The sequence below is a fragment of the Sparus aurata genome, chromosome 19 (assembly GCF_900880675.1).
Source record: "Sparus aurata chromosome 19, fSpaAur1.1, whole genome shotgun sequence".
In the NCBI taxonomy this organism is placed as follows: domain Eukaryota; kingdom Metazoa; phylum Chordata; class Actinopteri; order Spariformes; family Sparidae; genus Sparus; species Sparus aurata.
The window spans coordinates 10389913-10417888 of NC_044205.1; the positions used below are offsets into that span (position 1 = coordinate 10389913).

At 42.3% G+C, this 27976-nt stretch overlaps 2 protein-coding genes and 1 long non-coding RNA gene across 9 annotated transcripts; 2 read left to right on the forward strand and 1 right to left on the reverse strand.

Annotated features, from left to right (window-relative positions):
• Positions 1 to 5489: 5489 nt before the first annotated feature.
• LOC115570378 (uncharacterized) lies at positions 5490 to 8257 on the forward strand. Its single transcript, XR_003981759.1, has 3 exons — positions 5490 to 5555; positions 7610 to 7842; positions 7975 to 8257. It is a non-coding gene; the product is annotated as an uncharacterized LOC115570378 (long non-coding RNA).
• A 4150-nt stretch (positions 8258 to 12407) lies between these two features.
• LOC115569710 (copine-3-like) lies at positions 12408 to 23400 on the reverse strand. 7 transcript variants are annotated; one of them, XM_030397764.1, is made up of 16 exons: positions 23324 to 23400; positions 21596 to 21768; positions 21170 to 21349; positions 21004 to 21078; positions 18803 to 18874; positions 18600 to 18677; positions 18429 to 18518; positions 17638 to 17736; positions 17454 to 17543; positions 17193 to 17252; positions 16129 to 16262; positions 15541 to 15595; positions 14986 to 15037; positions 14714 to 14847; positions 13978 to 14211; positions 12408 to 13767 (listed from the first exon to the last, which is right to left on the reverse strand). In XM_030397764.1, the coding sequence occupies exons 2-16, from the start codon at positions 21752 to 21754 to the stop codon at positions 13648 to 13650; spliced, it is 1632 nt and encodes a 543-aa protein (XP_030253624.1). In that variant the 5' UTR covers positions 21755 to 21768; positions 23324 to 23400; the 3' UTR covers positions 12408 to 13647. The 7 variants fall into 7 exon arrangements, with proteins under 7 accessions (XP_030253624.1, XP_030253620.1, XP_030253621.1 ...); XM_030397760.1 differs by lacking the exon at positions 23324 to 23400 and adding an exon at positions 22844 to 22898; XM_030397761.1 differs by lacking the exon at positions 23324 to 23400 and adding an exon at positions 22828 to 22846.
• On the forward strand, positions 23334 to 27881 carry rmdn1 (regulator of microtubule dynamics 1). The gene is made up of 10 exons (XM_030397765.1): positions 23334 to 23548; positions 23858 to 23963; positions 24109 to 24193; positions 25370 to 25529; positions 25757 to 25846; positions 25944 to 25999; positions 26523 to 26610; positions 26744 to 26774; positions 26948 to 27081; positions 27240 to 27881. The coding sequence occupies exons 1-10, from the start codon at positions 23417 to 23419 to the stop codon at positions 27279 to 27281; spliced, it is 924 nt and encodes a 307-aa protein (XP_030253625.1). The 5' UTR covers positions 23334 to 23416; the 3' UTR covers positions 27282 to 27881.
• The last annotated feature ends 95 nt before the right edge of the window (positions 27882 to 27976 follow it).

Here is a 27976-nt window from a genome sequence, read left to right on the forward strand (position 1 = left end):
ACAAGTCCTGTGATTTTCAGGCTGATAACATTAAATTTGACCATTTAAACAGGGGGAACGCATCCTGACAGCTTGGAATATTACTGTCAGATACTGTTCCCCCTCTGTTCAGTATGAAAGGAGGCTCACACATCTTTCAAATTCATACTCCTGACTTCTTTCCCAACAACAGACAAGTCCTGCGATTTTCAGGCTGATATCATTAAATTTGACCATTTAAACAGGGGGAACGCATCCTGACAGCTTGGAATAGTACTGTCAGATACTGTTCCCCCTCTGTTCAGTATGAAAGGAGGCTCACACATCCTTTCAAATTCATACTCCTGACTTCTTTCCCAACAACAGACAAGTCCTGTGATTTTCAGGCTGATATCATTAAATTTGACCATTTAAACAGGGGGAACGCATCCTGACAGCTTGGAATATTACTGTCAGATACTGTTCCCCCTCTGTTCAGTATGAAAGGAGGCTCACACATCCTTCAAATTCATACTCCTGACTTCTTTCCCCACAACAGACAAGTCCTGTGATTTTCAGGCTGATATCATTAAATTTGACCATTTAAACAGGGGGAACGCATCCTGACAGCTTGGAATATTACTGTCAGATACTGTTCCCCCTCTGTTCAGTATGAAAGGAGGCTCACACATCTTTCAAATTCATACTCCTGACTTCTTTCCCACAACAGATCAAGTCCTGTGATTTTCAGGCTGATATCATTAAATTTGACCATTTAAACAGGGGGAACGCATCCTGACAGCTTGGAATATTACTGTCAGATACTGTTCCCCCTCTGTTCAGTATGAAAGGAGGCTCACACATCCTTTCAAATTCATACTCCTGACTTATTTCCCAACAAGAGACAAGTCCTGTGATTTTCAGGCTGATATCATAAATTTGACCATTTATCATTAAATTTGACCATTTAAACAGGGGGAACGCATCCTGACAGCTTGGAATATTACTGTCAGATACTGTTCCCCCTCTGTTCAGTATGAAAGGAGGCTCACACATCCTTCAAATTCATACTCCTGACTTCTTTCCCCACAACAGATAAGTCCTGTGATTTTCAGGCTGATATCATTAAATTTGACCATTTAAACAGGGGGAACGCATCCTGACAGCTTGGAATATTACTGTCAGATACTGTTCCCCCTCTGTTCAGTATGAAAGGAGGCTCACACATCTTTCAAATTCATACTCCTGACTTCTTTCCCAACAACAGACAAGTCCTGTGATTTTCAGGCTGATATCATTAAATTTGACCATTTAAACAGGGGGAACGCATCCTGACAGCTTGGAATATTACTGTCAGATATTGTTCCCCCTCTGTTCAGCATGAAAGGAGGCTCACACATCCTTCAAATTCATACTCCTGACTTCTTTCCCCACAATAGATAAGTCCTGTGATTTTCAGGCTGATATCATTAAATTTGACCATTTAAACAGGGGGAACGCATCCTGACAGCTTGGAATATTACTGTCAGATACTGTTCCCCCTCTGTTCAGTATGAAAGGAGGCTCACACATCCTTCAAATTCATACTCCTGACTTCTTTCCCACAACAGATAAGTCCTGTGATTTTCAGGCTGATATCATGAAATTTGACCATTTAAACAGGGGGAACGCATCCTGACAGCTTGGAATATTACTGTCAGATACTGTTCCCCCTCTGTTCAGTATGAAAGGAGGCTCACACATCCTTCAAATTCATACTCCTGACTTCTTTCCCCACAACAGATAAGTCCTGTGATTTTCAGGCTGATATCATTAAATTTGACCATTTAAACAGGGGGAACGCATCCTGACAGCTTGGAATATTACTGTCAGATACTGTTCCCCCTCTGTTCAGTATGAAAGGAGGCTCACACATCCTTCAAATTCATACTCCTGACTTCTTTCCCAACAACAGACAAGTCCTGTGATTTTCAGGCTGATATCATTAAATTTGACCATTTAAACAGGGGGAACGCATCCTGACAGCTTGGAATATTACTGTCAGATACTGTTCCCCCTCTGTTCAGTATGAAAGGAGGCTCACACATCCTTCAAATTCATACTCCTGACTTCTTTCCCCACAACAGATAAGTCCTGTGATTTTCAGGCTGATATCATTAAATTTGACCATTTAAACAGGGGGAACGCATCCTGACAGCTTGGAATATTACTGTCAGATACTGTTCCCCCTCTGTTCAGTATGAAAGGAGGCTCACACATCCTTCAAATTCATACTCCTGACTTCTTTCCCAACAAGAGACAAGTCCTGTGATTTTCAGGCTGATATCATTAAATTTGACCATTTAAACAGGGGGAACGCATCCTGACAGCTTGGAATATTACTGTCAGATACTGTTCCCCCTCTGTTCAGTATGAAAGGAGGCTCACACATCCTTCAAATTCATACTCCTGACTTCTTTCCCAACAACAGACAAGTCCTGTGATTTTCAGGCTGATATCATTAAATTTGACCATTTAAACAGGGGGAACGCATCCTGACAGCTTGGAATATTACTGTCAGATACTGTTCCCCCTCTTTTCAGCATGAAAGGAGGCTCACACATCCTTCAAATTCATACTCCTGACTTCTTTCCCAACAACAGACAAGTCCTGCGATTTTCAGGCTGATATCATTAAATTTGACCATTTAAACAGGGGGAACGCATCCTGACAGCTTGGAATATTACTGTCAGATACTGTTCCCCCTCTGTTCAGTATGAAAGGAGGCTCACACATCCTTCAAATTCATACTCCTGACTTCTTTCCCAACAACAGACAAGTCCTGTGATTTTCAGGCTGATATCATTAAATTTGACCATTTAAACAGGGGGAACGCATCCTGACAGCTTGGAATATTACTGTCAGATACTGTTCCCCCTCTGTTCAGTATGAAAGGAGGCTCACACATCCTTCAAATTCATACTCCTGACTTCTTTCCCCACAACAGATAAGTCCTGTGATTTTCAGGCTGATATCATTAAATTTGACCATTTAAACAGGGGGAACGCATCCTGACAGCTTGGAATATTACTGTCAGATACTGTTCCCCCTCTGTTCAGTATGAAAGGAGGCTCACACATCCTTCAAATTCATACTCCTGACTTCTTTCCCAACAACAGATAAGTCCTGTGATTTTCAGGCTGATATCATTAAATTTGACCATTTAAACAGGGGGAACGCATCCTGACAGCTTGGAATATTACTGTCAGATACTGTTCCCCCTCTGTTCAGTATGAAAGGAGGCTCACACATCCTTCAAATTCATACTCCTGACTTCTTTCCCAACAACAGACAAGTCCTGTGATTTTCAGGCTGATATCATTAAATTTGACCATTTAAACAGGGGGAACGCATCCTGACAGCTTGGAATATTACTGTCAGATACTGTTCCCCCTCTGTTCAGTATGAAAGGAGGCTCACACATCTTTCAAATTCATACTCCTGACTTCTTTCCCAACAACAGACAAGTCCTGTGATTTTCAGGCTGATATCATTAAATTTGACCATTTAAACAGGGGGAACAGCATCCTGACAGCTTGGAATATTACTGTCAGATACTGTTCCCCCTCTGTTCAGTATGAAAGGAGGCTCACACATCCTTCAAATTCATACTCCTGACTTCTTTCCCAACAACAGACAAGTCCTGTGATTTTCAGGCGGATATCATTAAATTTGACCATTTAAACAGGGGGAACGCATCCTGACAGCTTGGAATATTACTGTCAGATACTGTTCCCCCTCTGTTCAGTATGAAAGGAGGCTCACACATCCTTCAAATTCATACTCCTGACTTCTTTCCCCACAATAGATAAGTCCTGTGATTTTCAGGCGGGTATCATTAAATTTGACCATTTAAACAGGGGGAACGCATCCTGACAGCTTGGAATATTACTGTCAGATACTGTTCCCCCTCTGTTCAGTATGAAAGGAGGCTCACACATCCTTCAAATTCATACTCCTGACTTCTTTCCCAACAACAGACAAGTCCTGTGATTTTCAGGCTGATATCATTTGTGACGACCCTCCCTGGTCTCTCTCCCCCTCTGACATCAGCAGGGTCGTCAGGGGGATTGGCACCCCCTGGGCTGTGACAGTCTGGGTGCTTGTAACTCTCTCCTGGAGCTCAGTAGCAGGCTTGCTCTCCTCCCAGAGACGCTTTGTTCAGCTTTTTTTTGGCATTTGAGTTTCTGTACATCCTTCTTACAACATTACACACACACTTCTCCACTCATGCATTCACCTACACCACTGATTCAACTGACTACACACGCCATGATTAGTTTAGGTTAGTTTTTAAGTTACTTTTTCTTCAATAAATAATTAGTTAATTGTTTCACATGTGCATCTCCTTGCTTTGTCATGGCCGTGCGGCCCGGTTTGTGACACATTATATTTGACCATTTAAGGGGATATTATTACAGCAAGAATTGCTGTTGTTACAGCTAGCTCATGAGAAGGACTAACAAAAGATGGAGATGGAAAGGCAAAAGCTGGAGTTTGAGAAGCAAGTTGCAATTGAACGCTTGCGACGGGAGACAGAGCAGGCGAAGATAGACTTGCAGGCTACTAGGCTGGGGTTAGTCAAAGAGGGTAAACTGTCTGGAGAGGTTTGGCAAGGGGGGGATGGTTCATCTTCACCATCAAAGTCCCCTCACGTGGTGAGTAGTCTGCGTCTCCTGCCTAAATTCAACGAAAAAGATCCAGATCTGTTTTTTTTCTTTGTTTGAGCGGCTGGCAGAGGCAAGAGGCTGGTCAGATTCTGACCAAACATTGCTGCTGCAGTGCATGTTGACAGGGAAAGCACAGGAGGCGTATGCGTCTTTGGGCTTTGACCTCACATAAGTCAGTCAAGTCTGCTGTACTGAAGGCGTATGAGTTGGTCCCAGAGGCGTGTCGCCAGCATTTTAGGACATGGCAAAAGAGGGCTAATCAGTCACATATGGAGTTTGTAAAGGGAGCTGACTAATCATTTCAATCATTGGTGTGTAGCCTCAAGCGTTGATAACTTTGAGGGATTGTGCAATTTGGTCATCCTGGAGCAATTTAAAGACACTCTGCCCAGTCGGGTTGCCACATATCTTAATGAACGCAAGGCTACAACTGCTGCTGAGGCTGCAGGGCTGGCTGATGAGTATGTGCTTGTTCATAAGGGCTGGCCTTGTGAGCCTGTAAGGGAGCCTGTGTCATGACTGTAAATCTGTTTGTTGTGTTGTCTGGTTTTGTCTTGTGGGTTCTTGTATTTGTTTTCCATGTCTTTGTATCTTGTCTTGTGTCTTTTGTTTTTCCATGCCCTCATGTGTCCTTTAAGTTCTCCTGTGTCTTTTCCTATGTTCCCTCTGGCTCCCTCTGTCTATTGTTTTGTTCCCCTCATGTCCTCGTGTGCTCCTCCCCTTCGTTACCTCACCTGTTGGTCCACCTCACCTGTTCCTCGTCTCGTCATCAGTGTCTGTGTACTTAGTCTGTGTGTTTCCCTTCACTCCCTGTCTGGTCATAGTTCTTGTCAGCGTCTGTCTCGTCCAAGTTCCTGCTCCTGCCTGTCCCTTGTTCCCCCGTCTCTGGTATGTGTTTTCGGATTTTGCCATTTGCATTCTTGATTTGAACTTTGCCTTTGATTTGTACTTTGTCTTGCTGTTTTGTTGCTACTTTGCCTTGCTTTCTTTTGTTACTTTTGACTTCCTTGGTTTTTGTGAAATTCAGCTTTTGTTAATAAAGCTCGCCTTTTGTTCCCCATATCCTTGCCTCTCGTTTGTAACTGCATTTGGGTCCACCTTCCCCTTTCCATAGTCCCCCCTTTAACCCCCCAAGCCTGACAGCCTGTTGGGCGAAAGGAGGGTGGGAGGTCACCTGTTCGTTTTGGCGTTTCTTCAGGTAAGGGGTTCCGAGCGGCACCTCAGAAGGGAGAGGATGTGTGTAACTACCGCCGTGAGACAGGCCATTGGAAGTTGAACTGCCCACTGCTAAAAGCTACGGAGCAGCATGCTGGAGGCGGGCATGTAAAACCAGCTGCCAGGGCTGTGAGTGTTTCAGGCCCTGTGGATGTGGGGGCGTGGCAACGTAACTGGGGGGGAATCTGGTCTGACTGGTGCCATTGAAGAGTCCATTCTGCCTTTCATCTCAGATGGGTTTGTATCACTGGTTGGTAGTGACACTCAAGTGCCTGGTAAGATTTTAAGGGACACAGGTGCTTTTGATTCATATGTTTTGGAATCCATTTTGTGTTTTTCTGAGAAGACTGATACTGGCGACAAGATCCTTATGCGAGGAATGGGCTTGGATGTAGTGCCTGTCCCAGTGCATAAGATGAACTTGGACTGTGAATTGGGGCAGCGTGAGGTTCTGATGGGTGTGAGACCAGCATTGCCTATAGAGGGGGTTGATATAATTCTGGGCAACGATCTGGCAGGCAGTCGGGTTTGGGCTAAGTGTTCACCACCCCCAGCAGTCTCTTTTTCTCCTTCAGGGGAAAAACGGCCTGCAAGTGTAGGGCGCCTTCCAGTAGTCTCCCTCTCTCCTTCAGGGCCAGAACATCCTGATGAAAGTGCATTGCGCTTTCCGCAAGTCTTTTCTGCATGTGTAGTTACGCGGGCAATGAGTCATGCTGAGTCCAAGGGGACAGATGAGAAGAGTGACACCGTTTTGCCATTTTTGCCTGATTTTCCTTTATCTGTATCCCACAGTGAACTGCAGAGTGAACAGAGAGCTGACCGATCTTTGGTTGAGCTGTTTGGGTCTGTGCTGACACCCCGTGAGCTGAAAAGTGTTGCCAGTGGTTACTTTCTCCAGGATGGGATCTTGGTGAGAAAGTGGATGGCCCCATGGGGAGGATTTTGTTGGAGATCCCATCTTTCAAGTGGTTGTTCCATTCAAATTTCGTGGTTTGGTGTTAAAGTTGGCCCATGATGGGTCAGGGCATCTGGGTGTCCATAAAACCTATGACAGGATTTTGCGTCATTTCTTCTAGCCACGACTTAAAAAGGATGTTTCTCTTCACATTAAACACTGTAGTACTTGTCAGCTAACTGGGGAGCTGGCAAAGCAAATGTGGGCTTCCATCCAATCCCAGGCTAAAATGAAGAACGGTATGATCGCAGAGCTGAACTGCGTGAGTTTAGTGAGGGCGATCGAGTTTTGGCTCCGTGTCCATTGGTGAGTTCACCCTTCCAGGCCAAGTTTATGGGACCTTATACAGTGGTTAAACGTGTTTCAGACCTAAACTATTTAATTACAACCCCTGGTCGGAGGAAGTCAGTTAAACTGTTTCATGTGAATCTGCTTAAGCCCTACTATGCTCACTCTCCCAGTGCATCTGGTGCTGACCAGCAGGGGTCAGTGGCAGTGAATCCTGCCTTGGTAGTTGGTACAGTGGGAGTGGTTTCCGGTGAGTGTCCTGATGGTGTTCTTGAGCCTGATGAGGGGGTGCTGTCGGCCGGTTGAAAAATCCAGAGACCTTGAAGACTCTTAAAGGGTTGGTTGGCTATTTGCCAGAAGCACAAGCTATGGTATTTGACCCTGGTTTGTTTGGTGACGTGCCGTCCTGCACCAATTGGGGGGCACCTGTTGTGGTCTACACAGACCACAATCCACAAATTTTTTTTTTTTACATTCTTTGCAGTGCCCCAATCAAAGGCTGATCAGGTGGTCGCTGTTCCTGCAGTCTTGTAATCTGGACATCCGACACATTAAAGGCCGTGATAATGTGGTTGCAGATGCACTGTCTCGGGCTCCAGTGATGGCGTAGGAACCTGTTCACCTTCTGTTCTTCCTTCCCCTCTGTATTAATTAAAATTGGCCCTTATAGGTTGGGATGTTGCTGTTTTGGGGAATGGATGTTGGAACTGGCAGATTGTAAGTATGCTGTAATTATTGTAGTATTTGATTATGTAGTTCTCACTTTGGTATCATGTTTTATGTATTATGTTGTGACGGAGATCCTGTGAGGACCCCCGTCTTATGGGCTCTCTCCCCCTCTGACATCAGCAGGGTCGTCAGAGGGATTGGCACCCCCTGGGCTGTGACAGTCTGGGTGCTTGTAACTCTCTCCTGGAGCTCTGTAGCAGGCTTGCTCTCCTCCCAGAGACACTTTGTTCAGCTTTTGTTTTGCATTTGGGTTTCTGTACATCCTTCTTACAACATTACACACACACTTCTCCACTCATGCATTCACCTACACCACTGATTCCACTGACTACACACGCCATGATTAGTTTAGGTTACTTTTAAAGTTACTTTTTCTTCAATAAATAATTAGTTAATTGTCTCACGTGTGCATCTCCTTGCTTTGTCATGGCCGTGCGGCCCGGTTTGTGACACATTATATTTGACCATTTAAACAGGGGGAACGCATCTTGACAGCTTGGAATATTACTGTCAGATACTGTTCCCCCTCTTTTCAGTTTGAAAGGAGGCTCACAGGCACATCCTTCAAATTCACACTCCTGACGTCTTTCCCCACAACAAATAAGTCCTGTGATTTTCAGGCGGATATTATTAAATTTGACCATTTAAACAGGAGGAATAGTGCCTCTGTGGTACAAGCACAACAGCTCGTGGGCAAACTTTTTGTGAATGCGTGCTTCCTTTGCCCTTCGGGGCATTTCGGATGGGGGTGGGACCAGGGGAAACAAAACCTCGACAAGGAAACAGAGCTTGATACAACACCGGCACACTGATCCTAAAATGGTATTGTGGGCGGAGTTGGGCCTGCAGGAAGGCTGCAGCCATTACCATGGAAGGTGCTGCAGCAGTTTTGAGAGAAAAACAAAGTTTAAAAAATAAAACAAAAAAACCCCAGACACGTCGACTATTAAATTGGTCGTTAGCGATTTTAATAGTCGACATAATCGAGACTAGTCGACTAATCATGGCAGCCCTACTGTTGACAGGGTAGAAACCGGAGGATGATGGCAAAATAAACATACACTATATGTAGCACAATATCTGAAACACAGTTATGTTCAAAGGGAATGAAAGTAACTTCTTGTTTTTCTTCTTTTAATCGGTTTTGTTTCAGCATTGTCAGAGAGAAATGGCACCCACTCAATTCAAAGAATCTCGTCCCTGTGGACTGACCAGCAAATATAGGTTTCTTAATGTTGAGGGAACCTACGCGAAGGTGGTTAGATGTGAGACCTTTGAGCTTGTGTCTATAAAGACGCCTTTATAGACACGCCCTAAAGACACCTTTCAACTGGTGGCACTCACTTCACACCTGATGAAGACGTTGGAACGGCTCTTCCTCAGACCCCAGGTACAACACACCCAGGACCACCTACAGTTTGCGTACCAGCCAGATGTTGGTGTGGAGGATGCCATCCTCTACATGCTACACCATGTCCACTCCAATCTGGATAAGGGAAGCAGAATTCTCCTTTAATACCATCCAGCCCCCTATACTTCGGGACAAACTGAACAGGATGGCAGTGGACCCCAGCATATCCAAGGACACTTCCAGACTGGATAAACTGATCAGGCGGGCCGGCTCTGTGGTCGGCATGAAGCTGGACTCACTGGTGACGGTGGCAGAGAGGAGGACACTGGACAAACTGCTGGACATTATTGACAATGCCAGCCACACCCCGCACACCGTCATCAGCAACCAGAGGAGCCTGTTCAGTGGGAGGCTGCTCCTTCCCAAGTGTAGGACCAACAGACTCAAGAACTCCTTGGTCCCTCATGCCATCATACTCTACAACTCCTCACTCGGGGGGTGGAGGAAATATAGGAAATATAGGAAATAGGGTAAATAGGACAGAAGGAAATGAGTAGTAGCACTGTGCAAATGATAATCTACTCTTACATACCTGTGCAATAACTTGATCCACCACTTAAGTGCAATGATTTAATTTAACTGCTGATTTCTGGTAATGTAATTTATCCACTGTATGAAAACACAATGCCATATACCGTCCTATATATTTATCTTTATTTATCTATATTCATCCTCTATACAGTTCTCTACATTAATCTTATTTGATTTTATTTTCGGTGAATTTTATCTTACCTCTTTATTATAATTATATAATAATATAATATTATAATATATAATTCTTATCTCTACTTCATATGTATTACATATATAGCTAAGAGTTTATTGTTTATTGTTTATGGTTTACTTTCTATATTTAGTTTTAAACCTAAGCTGCTAGAAATCCAATTTCCTTTTGGGAGTCATCCCAAAAGGATTAATAAAGAGAAGTCGAAGTCTAAACGCTGGACCACAAACACCAAGAATGAGGTTGAAAAACTTTGTTGATTTTGATGTTCACAGTTGTAAAAGATATTGTATATTCAAAGGTGCAGTAAGTGCCTCGTGCAAAAAAAAAGCAATTCCTGGTGAATAACCACCGACGACCCTTTGAAGTCAAGCTGATCCCACGTCACAAGCTAAGAAGTTCAGAGGAAGGCAAAAATTCCAAATCATGTAAAACAGATTATTTGTTCTATTATACTGGAAAGAATGAGTAGTTTACTATTTTTACCATGAAGAAATAGCTGTGTGCTTCCTCCCTGTAACATGCTCTCATGTAAACATCCTGTAATGTTTCTCTTCCACATTCAGGTCCCCAGAGGTTTTTTTGGGGCGTGAATATAATGAGGCCAGTGATATGTGGGCCCTGGGCTGTGTCATGTTCCAGATGATCTGTGTCCGTAACCTGTTCAAAGGAAAATGTGACTATGAAATTGTAAGTCTTCTACTATAGTCAGACAATTTGTCAATAACTTGCACTTGTCTGCCTTCACTTGTGCTTGTATTTTTTCTCTAGTTAGTGCTCTATGTAAATTCAACATGTACGATGAGTGTATGAAGAGGGAATCAAAAAGATGTTCAAAGAAAATAGGGAATTGTAAAAAGTTGTTGCACCTTAGCTACAATCTGAGGTTCTAGCATTAGCATGTTGTCACGAAGAGAACAGATGCTTTCCAGGATAAACTGCCCTGCCCAACCTCTGATTGGCTTTCCCTTATATTCTTACCCAACCAAGCAGGCCATCAAGGTAATGGCAGGCCATTACTTTGCCCTCCTGGGAACAACATTTTGCTTGCTCTTGCATATTTTGATGTAATTCTCTGTTTAAACTCCAGATGGTGAGCATTGTTGACCTCCTTGGTAAGCCAGCGGAACATTATCTTGGTAAGTGTGCCCGGGCAAAGATTTACTTCACAAAAACTGACGGAGGAGTTTGGAGGATCAAGGTAAAACAATAAAACTTCTCGGGCCTTTACAGAAGTTATTTAATCTTTTATCAGTCTATAAGTTCATGGGCGGGCAAGCTAAAACACAGCGCAATCTTGTTTTTTGCTTATTGTAAATAGTACTTTATAATTTATTACTGTGTCTACATGTGCCTTTATATTTTGATTGTATTTGTACTTGGATGTACATGATGCTATGGTAGACTAATTTCACCTCGGTAAATAATTATCTGTCTATCTTTTAGACTCCTTTGGAATGTTTTTAAACGTCACCATATTAGACCTGAAAAGAGGCACAAGTTCCAATGTCTGGATGAACTGAAAGCAGTAAGTGTGAGGTAACTTTCGTTGTCACTATGATTGATTTTCTTTTTGTGATCATGAGGATGACTTGACTGGTGGTGAATTTGACTGATGTTTCCTTAACTAGATGCGTCTGGAGGAAGGAAACAAAACTGAGGCTGCTGAGCGAGAGCAGTGTATCGAGCTCCTGAAGGTCCCTAAATCAGCCTTCAGCTGCCAACACTGGGTGAAACTTAGTAAGAGTCGCCACTGAGTGTCTCCGGAGTGAGTGTCTGTCCAATATCTAACTAAAACAAACTCCACCCATGCTGATCACACTGTCCTCCACCTGGCTAAATTACACTCTGTCTCAACCCAAGCGTAAAGTAGAACTAAATCATATCATGTAAAAGAGATATAATAACAATATAAATTAGTGGTTTGTTTTTTTTTCTTCTTGTGTGGCAGCTAAATGCTCCAGTACAAGCTGTGGTTAAATCTAGATGGAACTGAATTCACAGGGTGGATGTGGTCGTCGCGGTCGCTGCAAGGCGGGTTCAATCGCTGAAGAACAGGAGATGGGCAGAATCCATGCGCACAGTGAAAGTTTTAAAGCTTACTTGCCCGTACAGTCATCATGTTTCAAGATTTAAACAAAATGTTTTAAACTTCGGTCTGTGAAATGGCCACAGAGGGAATTGGATTTAATATTAAAGATGTGGAGAGACTTTGCGTACACTTGAGTCATGCAACGAAAGTTACCTCACACATTCCACATGAAGCCTTCAGCCCGGACATAAACACCAGTGTCTGATCAAAACTGTTTTCAGACCCATGGGGAGCGTCAAGTGAGCATAAGAGACCCCCACAACCTCATCTATGAGAGGATCTGTGGTCCAGAGCTGCTGTGGATATGGACATTCAAGGACACAAGCTGAAATTGAGAAAGCTTATTTTATTTCATACTCTTTGTTTCGGCATCCAACACAGTGTTTGTGTTCGCACCAAAACACCACAGATACTCCTTCACTCAGTGGCAGGGCAAGGGTATCATTTTTATTGACATTTCCATGCAGTAATACACGTTTGTTAGAAAGCCAGACAAACCTAAATAAAGTGTACTGAACTTTGGTGTGACTTATGGCTACCTGTTGACATAGTGTTTCCTTCAACAGAGTAAAACGACAGTTAACAGAGGAAGTAACATCTCTGTGGTCACAGTGTTCAGTCTCACACCGCACTGGTGCAATAGGAGATCATAGTTAAAATCTCTTCTCATAGCAGGGTGCAGTGGAAGCTTGCATATGTCACTGATCTCCTATGTTGCAATTCCATGACTGGTAACATAACGGACAGTATCCAGGTAAAGCTCAAACTTAGCGGTCAAATACAAATCATGCTCAAAATCACATCCCTTTATACATAAATTAAGTTCTCGTATACAAAAAGCAACCGGGACTTGTACACACAAGTTCTGACAGAGCAGGGTCACATCGTTGTGATGGTGTTGGTGCCGCTGACGCAACCAGTCAAACACCTGACCACGACCCCAGCTCAATGCCTGGACAGACAGAAAACACACCACCAACTTCATGAGCTCCTCACTCGGTTGATTCTAACATGAAAAAGACACAAAGCTCGTCTTATAATAAATAAAATATGGCTTGCATCACAAAAGGAACAGCAGAGAAAAGGTAATACAGGGAGGAGAGTGAAAAACATGTATAAAACAATGAAATATACATGAAATAAGGACAATTAGTCAAAAAAGCCATACCAACATGTCAAGTGTTACATTTGTAGTGGACAGAGTATATTCTGATTATTTTTACACTGATTATTTAATATTATAGTGTACTATAAAAGCCATCCTGTCTTTTCCTAAAGGAACTTTACATCAAGTTAAAAAGAAAATCCAGCAGCAGATTTGAGGTTAATTATATATTAATATAATTATCATTGTTCATGAACTTTTATACATGTTAGTCATATCAGGTTTAAACCATTACTGAAAATTACAGTCACAGTTGTAGTTTCGTTATAATTTTCTATTGTTTATATTTTTATCAACATTCATTTCTTGGCATCGAATTGTGCCGTTCCGTGCGATAAATGCAGAGAGGGTTGCAGAAGACGCAGAAAAGCAGTAAACACGAGGCAATCCGAGTGTCCTCTCTAGGACGGATCAGAAACACTGAATATGTTAGGTGGTTTCAGCTTGTAAGTATTGAAGAAGGAAGCCACTTGATCGGGCAGCTCGGCCAGGACGCTCTGGGCAAGGGCCACGCTGTTTCCCTGCAATGACAATGTTACAAGAATGAGAGCTATTCTTAGCACCGTTTAAGCACATTATACTGTGTATGTGTCAATGGAAATTAAAGAGAAGTGAGTGAGAAGCTGGGCAGGGTCATATCAGATTAATGTAAAGAACAGTTGGCAATATATCTGTAGCATATATACTATTAACTCTGTTACTGCAGCATAGGGGTAGGGGCTTCAACTTACCTGGAAATCTCTGAAGGGCACAAACTGGACAATGTCTCTCGCGGCGACATCGCCTCGGGCCGAACGCAGCAGCTTGTCATCACTGTCGAGGAACTCCATCGCGCTGAAGTCTGCCCTGCCCACACCCACTATGATGATGGACATGGGCAGGTAAGAGGCTTCTACAATAGCAGTGCGTGTCTGGTCCATGTCTGTGATCACGCCATCGGTGATGATGAGCAGCACGTAGTATTGCTGCAGATGGAGATGAGAACAACATCAGATATAAAGTACACAGAGTCTAGTTTGATTAAGCTCTTTATAGTCTCATTTCCAGTTTGTTTCGCTTGCCATTCGCCTTTTGGTCAAAATTAGTGACTGAGGCATTTTAACTCATTTTATATGATTTGTTACTGCGAAAAATTATGACAACTTAAGAGTTAATTTCCCTTGAAATCACTTGAGACAACCCTAAAATATTCTGCTGTACAGGTGAGGAATCTGGAATGACTATTTAATTTTGATGTGTGTTTATGTGTGCTGACGTTGTCTCAAAAGCATAAGTAAAGAAGGCAAGATTAACTGTTTAATCAGTGTTTATTTTGGGCAAAATCAGTTTAACATTATATAAATGAAGAAAAAACACAGGTATTACCTATAATTTATCAGGTTTTTCAGTTTTAAAGGAGGACGGCCCTGTTATTTCACATTAATAACTGACTAAACATTTTTTCATATGAAAAAAGAATTTGCTTACTGAGGCCGTATGTTGCCGGAAAGCTTGCCTGGCGAAGCAGGCGACGTGGTTGATAATCGGAGAGAAGTTGGTGGGCCCCCAGAGCTTCAGCTGAGGTAGACACTGCTGGTAGGCGCTCACAACACCCTCTATGCCTATAACACACACACACACACACACACACACACACACACACACACACACACACACAGTCAAGTGTAAAGCATTACCAGTGAAGCTTTATTAAACAACTTTTAACAGCCAAACACAATCCTGTGAGAGGGCCACCTTACCGGAGCAGAATGGATTTGTTGGATTGAAATTGATAGGAAACTCATGGGAAACCTGAGAGCATGATTCATAAAAAGATAAATGTATAAAAAAGCTTTTAGAATACAGTCCATGACATTTTAAAATCAGGCAAGTCAGAAAAACAATGTCAATTTTGTCACATTGTTTTATTTTCTTCAAGGTTTGTCTTGTCTGAAAGCTGTCGTATTACCTACCGTATAAATATGATTTCCTGGCTGACAGAGCTCAAATCAGAGACCAATAATGAACTGGTGTGAAAGTGCAAAACACTATAAACCTTTTAATATTTACAGAATATATGAATAAAATCAATCTTTAGCTGGTAACGTCGCCAATTTTCAAACTCTTTAGTCAGTTCAAAGACCGGGAGTCCATTATTCATATCATCCTGATTGCATTTAGGACCAGTTTGAGACCTAACAATTGAATTAAACATCTTTTGATTTGCTGTACTTGAATAGCTTGAGGTGATTAATGATATACATGTGAAAGCACAGTATTTTTCTGCCAGACAACAGTTGGGACTTTTTTCATACCTGCCAGGAGGGAGGGACCTGGGCTCCAAAGCCAAAGACGGGAAACATCTTGTTACTATGCAGAAGATGGGAAAAACAAATTCATTAGTGTAAGATTAATACCACATACTAAACCTCTGTCAGTAGATTAAAGCTGCAAAACTAAATCCTGTTGAGTGTGATCGCTGCGAGCAAGCAAACTTTATCACATAAACATTTGCAAATGAATAAGTTAGACCACATCTGACTGGCTTTGTGTAAATATTATCAAGTAATTTAAAGGAAAAAGTGTATAGACTTACTTTAAAAGCTTTCAAATTGCACTTCACCCATAGCTAAAAGCATTCTTAGGACTTTCTCAACCCCCGGCTAAGAAATCTTTCACACTGACACCATCCAGGCACATTCCAAAGTGGCCTAACCCTAACTACAGCAGAGAGCCTGCAGCTCTGTACCATCAGAATATTCAGTAGTTCTGCTCCAGGTTTTTAGTTTGTTTTATTGTTTTAATCCAGCAAATTCCTGGTGCATGAAGACGGTCTTGAGATTTTCAGAAGGCCTTACTTTTTGACAAGATTTCATCTCTGTTTACTTGAGGTTTCGGTTTACCTGTCGTAGTCCTGGATGACATTACCCACTGCCCAGATGGCTGTCAGGTATTCATTATAGCCTTCAGGGTTGATATAGTGGAGGGACTCTGGAGTTCTCGGATCCCCGTTAGAGCCTGTGAAGTCAATGGCGATCTGGATCGTGTTAGAGAAAGGGATAAGGATTGAGATGTAGAGTTGCCCGGTGACCAAATGCAAAAGAGAGACATGTAACACAGTATATATACTAAGCTTATGCAAGTTCCATAGAGGTAAGCTGCATGAGAGCAATTTTAGGGCAAATGGAAAATCAAATTGAACATAATTTAGTTTACTTGCAAAGCAGATCGGCTCATTTAAAGGCCCCATATTATGCTCACGTTCAAGGTTCAAACTTTTCTAAACTTGAACATTTTTGGAAATATGTACATGCTCTTTTATGTTCAAAAAACACATTAATTTCCTTTTATTATTTGTCTAAGCAGGCACTGCCCACCATGTTTCAGCATCAGCCCTCGCTTTACTACAAGACACACCCACTTCACCAACAGGCCAGTGCCCCCGTAACTCTGAGTCTGGACCCCCCTGTGGCCCCCCTGACAGGGAGTCTGCATCAATAACACAATGACAGATTTCTTGCAATGATTTTGTTCTGAAGGGAAAGGCAGAAATAAAGTATCTTAGCAGTTTACTACCCAATCAAAATAGCTGAAATTGTAAACACTGTTTTGTCTGAATGAGGGATTTATCTTTTTTTCCGGGTTGTATGTGCCCCCTAACCAAAAAGCCGGCCCCAACCTGGCCCCCCTATTAAAACTGGTCTAGAACCGCCACTGCTTGGCTGAGGGTGGTGACTGTTTAGTTGTGTCATCACAACCTTACGGAAGCTCGTGACTGCTCATTTGGAGGCACAGTTTCCCTAATAAAAGGCTGTGTGCATTTTTCCTAGGATGAGTGTTTCGATACGTTCACAGTATTTAGTGCTTCACAGCATCTAGACCGCTCTCACTTTCCACAGTGTGGGAGATTTAAAAATGCGCACACAAATACATGTATCAAAATAATGTTTGACATTTCCAAACTCACAGTGAAGTTGATCCCGCAGCCCCCCATGATATAATCCAGGAAGGTAAACTCCTTCACCACCTGAAAGGGTTAAGCTTTTGTTAATGGTGGTATAAACATCACCGAGCTTAATGAAATATGCATGAATCAATTATTTCTGCTTTTCTTTAACTGTAATGGTTTAAAAAATAATGAAAACAATGTAGCAATGCAGAAGCTCACTGAGCGAAACTATACTGGTGATCAAGGTCAAGTAAGATGCCTTAAATTTACCAACATTACCTGGCAGCTCTTGATGCAGATGACCCCGGAGTTTTTATAGTTTCTCCTCTTGTTCTCCTTCTTTTTGTGGTTGATGCACTCAAATTCAGCCTGCAAGCAAGAACCTTAGCGTCACTTGTGCCATTCAAATTAGCAATAACAGGTCTTTGGTAGAGCGGGAGTGATACACACAAAAAAGTCTCACCGGGCAGATGGGTGTTGCGATTTGCATCTCAGCAAGTGTGGTTTGAAAGCTCCCGATAAGGCTGTGGGAGCCGTTGACGCGATAGTCATAACAGTAAACCTTCAGACAAACAAAGAGAATTCCTTCAGGGGATGACAAAATAAGAGGCACCCCATGATTTGTTCAAAGACAGGAAAAGTCATTACTAAAATTTTTTGCTGACACTCGCGCTAAAAATATATTTCCATCTGAATTAAAAAGCAGTATTTATAGGTGCGAAGACAGGTTTGTTCTGTCGAGGTGTAAAAATATTTGTGGGGTTTCCGTAGTCACTCACGTAATATAAGAATATCTAGAACACACAGCATTCACTATATGCGGTCAACAAACAAATATCAATCTATCCCTGCAGTAAATTATAAAGGTCACACCTCGCATGCACAAATAATGAGCCGCTATCACTCTAAATCATCAAAGTAAATCGATAAAAGCAATGAGAGTCACTCAACTGAGTAAAAAGAGCGTAGCGAATGGGCACACCTTCAAGTGGTGATGTCACAAACCGTGCACATACACGGGGTTGCAAGAATCCCCTTGCTTTAAGCTTGGGAGCATTGTAAGATGAAAAGAAAATGCAATTACAAGATGAATCGTTAGTGTGTTAGAGTAGAATGGGCATCCAAAAAAAAAATAAAAGTAGAACAAATTGTACAGTTATAATGCCTTGGAGCATTCCCAGGTGGTGTTAACAGGCTGCACTTACAGGAAATATTCACTGAGAAGAAAAATTGTTTGAAAAAAAAAAAAAATACCTTTATAGGTTTCTCCGGATCTCCTGCACAGAGAGATCGCAGTGGGATCCGGAAGGGTCTCCATATTGGGTTTAAGTTGTTTTTTACCACCTACATAAAAAAGTTATAACGAGCCACAAATTAATGTTTTATATGCAGGGAGAGGAATGAGTTGTTAATAAATGAGCTTACCTCTGTCCTGTGAGCCAACTGCCATCCAGTTTCCATCTGCTTGTAGAATTCCAGATAAGGATCCGACCACCACAAATACTGAACAACCAGAACCAATTAATTATTGACTTTGCTTCGAGATACATCAATCGAATAAAAAGACAGTTGAAATAATGAAGAACGCCACTGTCATTGTGTCACTGTTTGACAAGGGCCTTCATTACCTTTTTGTCCAGCCTGCGGCCAAACACCTCGAAGTTTGCCATTCTGTTGTCTGTTATTTCTTCAGCACAGATCTATTTCACAAATATGACAAAACAAAAAGTCTTAACATGTGGGAGGTTTTGTGCTTTGGAACATACGGCAACGAGAGACAACTCCTTGTGTTTTGGGGGTCTTTTCAAACCCAGAAATGATATACTTTCACACCACTGTGCTGCTGCTTAGTGGTGTGAAATTATATAAAGCAGTTTCATGTTTTCTTACCCAGCTGTGACCCCTTAGATTTATATTACACTACAGAGAGAGAACGGCCGATCAAAGGTCACCATAACCAAATGCAGTTATTCAGTATGTCTAGCAACATGTTGGTATTTAATGATTAACTATCTGGTTAATACCACGGAATGATTTCCTTATACAAAGATGACTAGAGTCCTGGATATTTGTCACAATCGCACCTCAAGATAAATTACGGTATTTATTCTTTCTTTCTCTGCTCAAAAGTACACCATCGAGCCACCATAAGCCTCTAAAATGTTAACCTTGTGCACTAAAACATTCTAAACTGTGCACACGCTTGTTCTGACCACAACACACAAAATTAGCTCTGGATCATTTACCGGTTCTGTTTAAGATTCTTGGAGGCTTGGTGCTATACCAAGTGAACCAATCTGCATTTAAGCCAGTTTTGAGGAGCGCCATTTTAATCAGGGAATCGCCATCAATGGAGTGTCTTGCACACATTGGTTCACACTACATCTTTCTACATTTGTTCTGGTTGCCAGATTGAAACAAACTCTCCAAGGTCTGAACCAATTTACGCTTCAAAATCATCCCTTGCAGCTATTCTGTCTCATGTGTCTCTATGGGGCTGTTTAGTCCTGGTATCAGCGTCAGTCCTGCAGATGATGACCAATGTTTGTTTACAAAACTGGCACAGGAAACACAAAACAGGAAACAGGCAAACTGGGTCACCCAATACATGATACACCCATACATACTTATTGTTCCGCCATATTAATGTCTGTGGGCAATAATGTCACAAAGACTATATTTTATTGGAACAAAGGTATTGTCTTTAAAACTAACTGGAAAATAGGAAATGCAGTCAGTTAGTTCTTTTACAAATTCTGTAGCCTGGGCAACATTGGGAACTGCCACCTCATATGCCAGCAACTCTGGACTCAGATTCTCAGACTATAGTATTTTTCTCTAAATTTAATATTTTTCTTAACTAATCTTCAGTTTAATTTGCTAAAAGTAAGAAAGACTTTGTTTGTAATTGCTTATATTTAGTATATTTCACTTATTTCGAGGCTGTAAAAAGTTACTTTTTAAGTAATCTCACCTTAAAACCAGCATTTTATGCTATTTTTATGCTTATACTTAGTATATTTCACTTAATTTAGGGTTGTAAAAAGTTACATTTTAAGTAATCTCATCTTAAAACCAGCATGTTTGGCTTATTTTAAGCCTTCCAAATACCTCTGTAGACATTCTTATTTCTAGATTTAACAATCTTAATTTAAGAAATCTTGTCTAGTGAAACTATCTTGCTGCATGGACAGATAATTTCACTTGTTTTGAGTACCTTTTCCCTCAGATTGAGTGTTTTCATCTTGTTTTTAGACCCCCCTTTTTTGCAGTGTGAGTGACACGATCACAAGTGGAGAGCTCTAAGCCTGTCAGGTCACACCTGGCATTAGGCTCGATTGACCACTTGTGTTCAGATCTCACTTCCCCACTGTATATGTAAATGATACAAAAAATCAGTTGAAACAGTGTGTTCCAGTAGCTGATAATGTTGGCAGGTAAGCAGAGTTCAGCTAAATGCCGCAATCATTTGTAGGCTAAGAGACCTCAAAAAGGTAATAAGCATTACAGTGAACTCCATGGAAAACAGACAGCTTGTCTTCCATGCTTCCTGCTATCCCTGCTTCTTCTATTACTTCTTGTTTCACAGAGGAAGTGAGGTACGCAGGTGATCCTTCCATGTGGCCTGACCACCCCTGAATGTGGTCTGAATAATAGGATCAAAAATGCGTTCTTATTGTCTCTTGAGGGTGTTCACACCTGTACTTAGAGCTGTCCATCACTCAGGACAAATAGCAATACCAGGTCTGGACAACCTCTATGTCCACACAGAGGGTGCCCCAGCCACAGCTAATGCATTGCTTATAAATGAGAAAATAAGTCCACTCACTGTGATGGTCCCGTGACCTGCAGGCCTGTGGTTGTTCAGCATTAAAGGCCGAGTCATCTGCCTGTTAGAGACAATCTGGACACAGACAATGACATTGTCGCAGAACAATGAATAGGGGGAAGAACGAACAAAGTTCTCTTTCAGAACTGTACAAAGCGAAGCTCACCTGGCCCAGGGTACATTCAAGCTCCCCGAGGAAATCGTCATCACTCAGGTCATGCGTGTCATTGTCAATATCATACACAGAAAATTTCATCTTCTGCACCATCTCAAAATAGTAGTCGAGAACAAACTTCTTGGCAAACTTTGGGTTCAGGTTGTTCAGGATCATCTCTGTGCGCCCAATCTGATTCACGGGAAAAAAAAACAAAAAAATACATATGATCTAAGATTATGTCACATGACTGACTCAATAAGTCTCCAAATACAGAGGTTGAAATATATGAGGGAGGAACATCAGCTACTGTGACAACGATACATGCGGTAATGTCTGTGTTGCATGTAAACATCTCTATGAGTTGCTTATTCAAAATTAAATCATATACATAACACATGATGTTCAACACTTCTCCTCCAATGACCTTATACAGACCTCATACCACTGGGAGCCTGTGGTGTTGATGTACACAGCACACAAAGGGTCCGACTTAGAGAAGACATCCATGTCCATGAGGTTCTCACAGGAGATGGTCAGCTCCACCTTTGTGGCCAAATGAGTGGCCCCTGGCCCTTGGGGCCCGCCTGCAGCCATGGCAGCTTGTTGTACTAAGATGATAAATCAGACGCACAACAAATGAGCCATTAACATATATAGTATATTAGAGGGCAACTCAGCAGAATAACTGTTTTCATTAATACTTTAAATAATGTGTCCTATACTTCTGTCCCATTAGTACGCTCAAAAATTGTACTGCAGGACTTTTGCCTCCGGTGAGTATTTGCCCATTGCGATATTGTACTTTTATACTACACACGATTAGTTAGGGATATGGGTGCAAATATGCATGTGCATGGACATGCAATAAAGTCCAATATATTTTCACAAAACACTAAATAAAAATTCAGATATGTCACAGAACAAACAATCGAGTGAAATAGTTAAATACCGCACTATCTAATTAATTTAGAGTAGTGTACGGACTCTGAACAGCCCACGCCACGCGCTAAGTGTTGTACAGACAACTGCTGTCTGGTGTTTGTCAACTGAGGAATTCTAGCAGGAAGCAGTGTTCGTTGTCCAACAACTTATCAACGATACAGAGCATATCTTTAACAGAAAAACCGCCAATGAGGAGCTTGTATTGTAAACAAAGTAAAGACAACAATTACAAAAATGTGAAATAATAATTAAAAAAACTCAGAGCTTAAACTTTGCTGGCACTTTGACAACTTCTTTACCGTTAATGTTACACGCGCTAACACCAGCTTTAGCTCGGCGATTCCGTTAATTAACGTTACGTTCACACACACTGGCAGTGTCCGTTTGGTGGGTGTGGCGATGCCTGGAATGCCAAAAATACTCACAGCTGTCCCCATACTAACATATTTCTTTATATCACTTGAATTTTTGCTCGGGGTTATTTACCTCGTCAGTTGATGAAAAAAATATATTAGTTTATCCGTGCCGCTGGCCTTACATGAATACGTACTGTTTATTTGACAAGAACAGCTGAGCAACGCGGGGGCGGAGCTGACACCCAGCCCTGCCCAGCTGGTTAACGGGCCAGCGTTAACTCCCTTATGTTTTGTTGTTAAATTAGCGAAATTAACTTCCTCTACGTACTGATAATATTAAACCACATGTTAAGCACTTTGTGGACGCACCGTCTAGTAGACTCACCAGTGGGAAATTACAGCGGAACTTCTCAGGGGTTTAGGTTGTTTCCTACCGACTGAATATGCAGGGAACATACCCGGGGTGCATTCAAGAAAACAAAAAAATCTGGAACGATTAATTAACGCCCATCACAAGAGATGCTGCGGTGGGCAGTTAACATGTGAGGCATTGCTATAACACGTATAATATTCTGTGTTACCTTCCATGTTTCGAACAAATAATTTACTCTGTTCTTTTTTTCCCCCTTCAATCCTATTTTTCGACAATAAAGGCCTTCTGTTGTTAGCTTGAATTTAACTTCAGTTAAGTGTTTGCTCCTCGTACATGAGGTAGTAAAATGTTATGAACATGATGAGGTTGTGCTAAACGACACCTCTGAAAACACAGAATAAGAAGATAGAACGTTCAAGGGAAAATAAACAAGAGAAAAGCGCGATCAAATTTATTGTCAACGCTTTTGTGTTTGTGCTCTTGAATGCTCACCGTTGTTGTATTTGCGGACCGCCGGTCAGCAGGTAGTTTGTAGTTTGTGCTGCAGTCGCTCCCCCGATCACTGATCTGTGGGGCACTGAAGCGATGGCTGGAATGGTGTTGACGCGGTGTGTGAGCAGGACTTTACTGTCAGCCTCTGGTGCGAAAGCCATCAGAATCAGAGGCAACAACAGGCATTACAGGACAACTTCAGGGAAGACTGCCACTGCCGGGACTGTAAGTAACGATGCCTGTCAGCCTTACTCATCTTGTAATGTGTGTTGTCCTGCATGAAACTGTGAGGATTGTTCACTAACACCCACTGACAGATGCCCAAATTCATGAAATTTTAATTGGAAGAACTGGGCGCCATTGTGGAAGCCTCTATTCTGTATCAAGGTAAAAGGTCAGCAGGGCTTTGAGCTGCTCAGCTCAGAGTGCAGCTTTGTATCCGAGTGTAACAACAGATCTGTTCTCACCCACTGCGTTAAGAGTGTACTTGAGTTACCCCCTTTTTCCTTCATTCACTTCCTGTGTTGTGCACAGGCTGGAGGAGCTGCATTCCTCCTGGGGCTCCCTGCACTTTCCTGTCTGGCTTATGAGGCTTATCGCAGAGTGCAGAGTTCAGCTGTGGTCCAGGCTTTGGAAAAAGGTAGATGACGTCTGTGCTGGATGTGAGACACTGTTCAAATAAAAGATTTTTGGCCCCGCTGAGAAAGAGCAGCACAATATGTCACGGTCTGAGACGAGATCTGAGTGAATCTGGTGTGTGTGTCTGTGTGTGTGTGTGTGTGCAGAGGAGGTTCTGGAGCAGGCTGACTACCTGTACAGCTGTGCAGAGACGGAGAAGCTGTACCAGCTGCTGCTGCAGTACAAGGACAGGTGAGGAGAGAGATCACACACACTGCGGCCATGACCAACTGTCTATATTCTTTCTACTGTTCTCACTAGACGTCACTAGTACGCAACCAAGATTTGTGCATCATCTTATGCATTTGATACTCTGGTAACACTTCATTTTACAGGTCTGGAAATTCCATGGTGTTCCATAAACCGATCCCTCCCCTGATGTGAAAATCACAACAATAGATGGCTGTCCTGACCTAAATGTCCCCTCAGAGTGACTCTCTCTGAAGGGTCAGTCTGGAGGAACTCTGACTGTGTACTGAGGGGGCAGTGTGGTTTTAAATAGGCGGCTTTGAAAATCCCCAGCCAAAAAAAAAACCCACAAAAAAACAGTCATTGAAAGCATCCACTCCCTCCTCTCACTTATGCACCCTCACATCCCTGGGCTTTCTTCTGTGACAAAGTTAATTTGCAGATTTTTAACCATAGGGTATGGGAAATCAGCAGATCCGGAGATTGGCGTTAACCGCAGCGCTCTTCATTTTTTTGGTGAGCAAGTCATACCTTCGTTTGTCAGCTGGTGCAGCAGCAGCTGCTCAACTAAGGGTCAGACCATGATCTCGTTTTTCAGTACTTATGCTTACTGGCCTGCAGAAGCTGGACGGGAACAGGTGGATCATTAAGCTGCAACAACTCTCTCCTGCGTTAGTGGCCTGCTGAGGGGAGGTTGGACAGAAACTTGTTGGGAATTAAACTGACATGTTTAGCAGGGGTCAAACTGAAACGGTTGGAAGTGAATTAAAGGAATGATGTAGCAGTAGTATATTAACTGGCCATTGGAAAATACCAAATTATTATCCTTAATTCATGTTGAGGTTATTTTCGATAGATTTTTAAGCAATTATTGTCATAATTTGGGGAAAATTTCAAAGAAATGTAAATATGTTGCTTGGTAATTATGGCCTTCTCACCATTTAATTTGCGGACCTGTGAAATATCTTGTTACTGATTATTGCAAGTGCTTTTGTTTTGAAGCTTCAGTGAGTTGTTCCTTTTTGTGGTATTCACCACCAGAGGGCGCCAAAGTTCTATGTTATGCACATGGATAGTTTCGCAATGACTTTGTTCCCATGCACTCTGGATCTATGAAATCAGAGATGGACAGTTATGACAAGTGTGTGTGTGTGTGTGTGTGTGTGTGTGTGTTTCCAGTGATGATGCAGAGTTTCTGTGGAGGCTGGCCCGTGCGTCCCGCGACCTCTCCCTCCTGCCCAACATGGAGGCCGAACGGAAGAAGCAGCTGGTTTTTGAGGCCCTGGAATATGTAACGAAGGCACTGGAGAGGGATGACAAGTGTTTCGCTGCACACAAAGTAAGACAGTGGTTCCACTACTGATCACCTCCAACCGCAACATCTGTGGATTTTTTTTCTCTCCAGGGGTTTTTTATCATGTGTATCAACCACGACCACCATAAAACAAACCTTTTGCAAGCATTTGCACTTGCAGGATGATTGTGCACAGTACAGGTTTTTCTTTTTTCAAATGACCTTTTAGATTATTTGACCAATCTCTCAAAACCCTTCCTCTGCTAATACAGTGGTATGCCGTATGTCTCAGCGATGTCGGGGACTACGAGGGCGTCAAGGTGAAAATCGGAAATTCATACATCATCAGGGACCATCTAGAGGTGACTGGACATTTGGGTCGATATGTAATAATATCATATTATCTCACATTTCTCTATCTGTTGAAGTGAAGTTTTTTTTTGTTTTGTTTTTTCCTAGACAGCCATCAAGCTTAACCCCATGGACGCTACTTCCATTCATATTTTGGGTTACTGGTGAGTGTTTTTTTTAAATTGTAACAGTCCTGCATTTCAGCACAGCCAACTCTGGAGCATGGGAAAGTTCAGAACACACATGGACACACACTTAGACGAGCCAAGTCTGTTTCACATTTGACCACTCAGGGCACTATACTCCCAAGACGCGAGGGGCTAAACATACTGGTATTTAACCAGTATGATGTTGGTTGTTTATGGTTTTTGAGATCTTTTCAGTCTGGACCATCGCGGTGACATTGCCATCCAAAGCGCCGTGTGACTGCTGTGTACCACATAATGCAACATGATGACAGCTACAAGTCACTCGAAGATTCAGTCATTATCTCCTCATCGCCAGGCTGATGGGAAGTCTCGTAGTCCTCGAAACTTTTTCTGGAAAAACAACATTATGTAGCATTATCCTAAACAACTGAAGTACAACTGAATAAAAAAAAACACAAAATGGCTCCACGCGGCTTTCAACGTTTCCCTTTTTAATGCTTCATCATTCAGGGAATTCGGTCCGTCTTCTCTCTCCTAGGTGCTTTGCTTTTGCTGAGCTGCCATGGTATCAGCGCAAGGTGGCGGCGGTCATTTTTGCATCGCCGCCTTCGTCCACCTACGAAGAGGTGAGGATCCGTACCACTCCTGGTTTCGTTACCAGCTGCACGGCTGAAATGACACAAATGTTGTTTGGCGTATTTTGTCACGGACTTGCACATTTGGATAAAATCCTGCCTTTTTTTTCCCCCACTCTTTTAGGCTTTGGAATTCTTCCTGAAAGCTGAGGAAGGTAAAACAAAGTGTACAAATGGAGCCACTAAAGGGGAGAAAAGAGAAAATGAAAAATTCTGACGTCCTGTTGGCTGCAGCTCAAATTCTTAGAAAACCAAAACAGCACTGTGCTTGTAAGCATTTTCTTTAAAGGTTTAAAATTCAGATGATGTGTTTCCTGTTTTTCCCCAGTTGATCCAAACTTTTACAGCAAAAACCTGCTGATGCTCGGGAAGACGTACATGGCCATGAAAGACAAGGAGAAGGCACTGCTCTGGCTAACCAAAGCAAAAGATTACCCTGCTCACACACAGGAGGACAAGGAGGTGCGTAACACCAGGACTACTCGCTTTAGATACAATGTGTTTTCCTTAGTACTTAACCCAGCTGTGACATAGTTCAACAGTGAGGAAGACGCTGAAATCCCTTCAGGAATGGATCCCACGCGCTGACGGGAGTTAACTTGAATTTTGTAACCCCGCAGGTCCACAAAGAAGCCGTCGACCTCTTGAAGAAGCTCGGGTGAAGCTGTGGTCCCTACTGAGTGGAGTCGGATCCCTTTGGCGACTGTTGCACTTTTTTTGATAACTCCTAACACACACCAATAAATCGCAAATGTTTAGTTTTTGTTTTTTTTAAAGCTTTTGTAACTATTCATATGGTAGAACTGAGTGGCCTTGCAAACAGAAATCACACGTCATTCAGACTGGTTTCTGGAAATTAAATTTATATTTGAATAAAAGTATATAGATTGATTTTTTTTTCCCTTCCTTAATCTTTAATGAATCCATTTCTAAACATTTAAGAGGTTATGGGTTGTGGGTAAGTTGGAGGTATAATCCAAAATGAAGGTGTTTCTGTAAATCGAACTATCACGATGATCTCGGCCACAAATGAATCTTAAACTTAACAGTGGTTGCCGGAATTATTGACATTTTACCATCGTCACACTGGAAAAAAACTTGTGCAACTATGATGTCACGGTTGACGCGACACATCCAATTGAGATGTCAGTGTATCTGACTATTAACCTTAGGATTCTCAAGTATGGAGGCCCGAAGTGTTCAACGTTAGCTCGATCAATAAATGCAACAATGTGAAATAAATAGTAAAAATGGCCAGTAAATTGTTCAGTTGTCCATTTGTGATGTCACAGCAGAACGGACACATCCAGTCGCATGTTGTCTTTGCCTCAAAACACCTCCACAGTGATTCCTCTGC

What these genes read in the sequence shown, in the direction of transcription:
- LOC115569710 (XM_030397764.1), bottom strand. Translation starts at nt 21,754, where the DNA reads ATGGCTGCAGGCGGGCCCCAAGGGCCAGGGGCCACTCATTTGGCCACA. An exon ending in AGTTGGCTCACAGGACAGAG is followed by an intron (nt 18,519 to 18,599) that starts GTAAGCTCATTT and finishes TTTTTTATGTAG; the next exon opens with GTGGTAAAAAACAACTTAAA. An exon ending in TGCCCTTCAGAGATTTCCAG is followed by an intron (nt 13,768 to 13,977) that starts GTAAGTTGAAGC and finishes TTGTCATTGCAG; the next exon opens with GGAAACAGCGTGGCCCTTGC.
- rmdn1 (XM_030397765.1), top strand. Translation starts at nt 23,417, where the DNA reads ATGGCTGGAATGGTGTTGACGCGGTGTGTGAGCAGGACTTTACTGTCA. An exon ending in GGTCCAGGCTTTGGAAAAAG is followed by an intron (nt 23,964 to 24,108) that starts GTAGATGACGTC and finishes GTGTGTGTGCAG; the next exon opens with AGGAGGTTCTGGAGCAGGCT. An exon ending in AGTGTTTCGCTGCACACAAA is followed by an intron (nt 25,530 to 25,756) that starts GTAAGACAGTGG and finishes CTGCTAATACAG; the next exon opens with TGGTATGCCGTATGTCTCAG.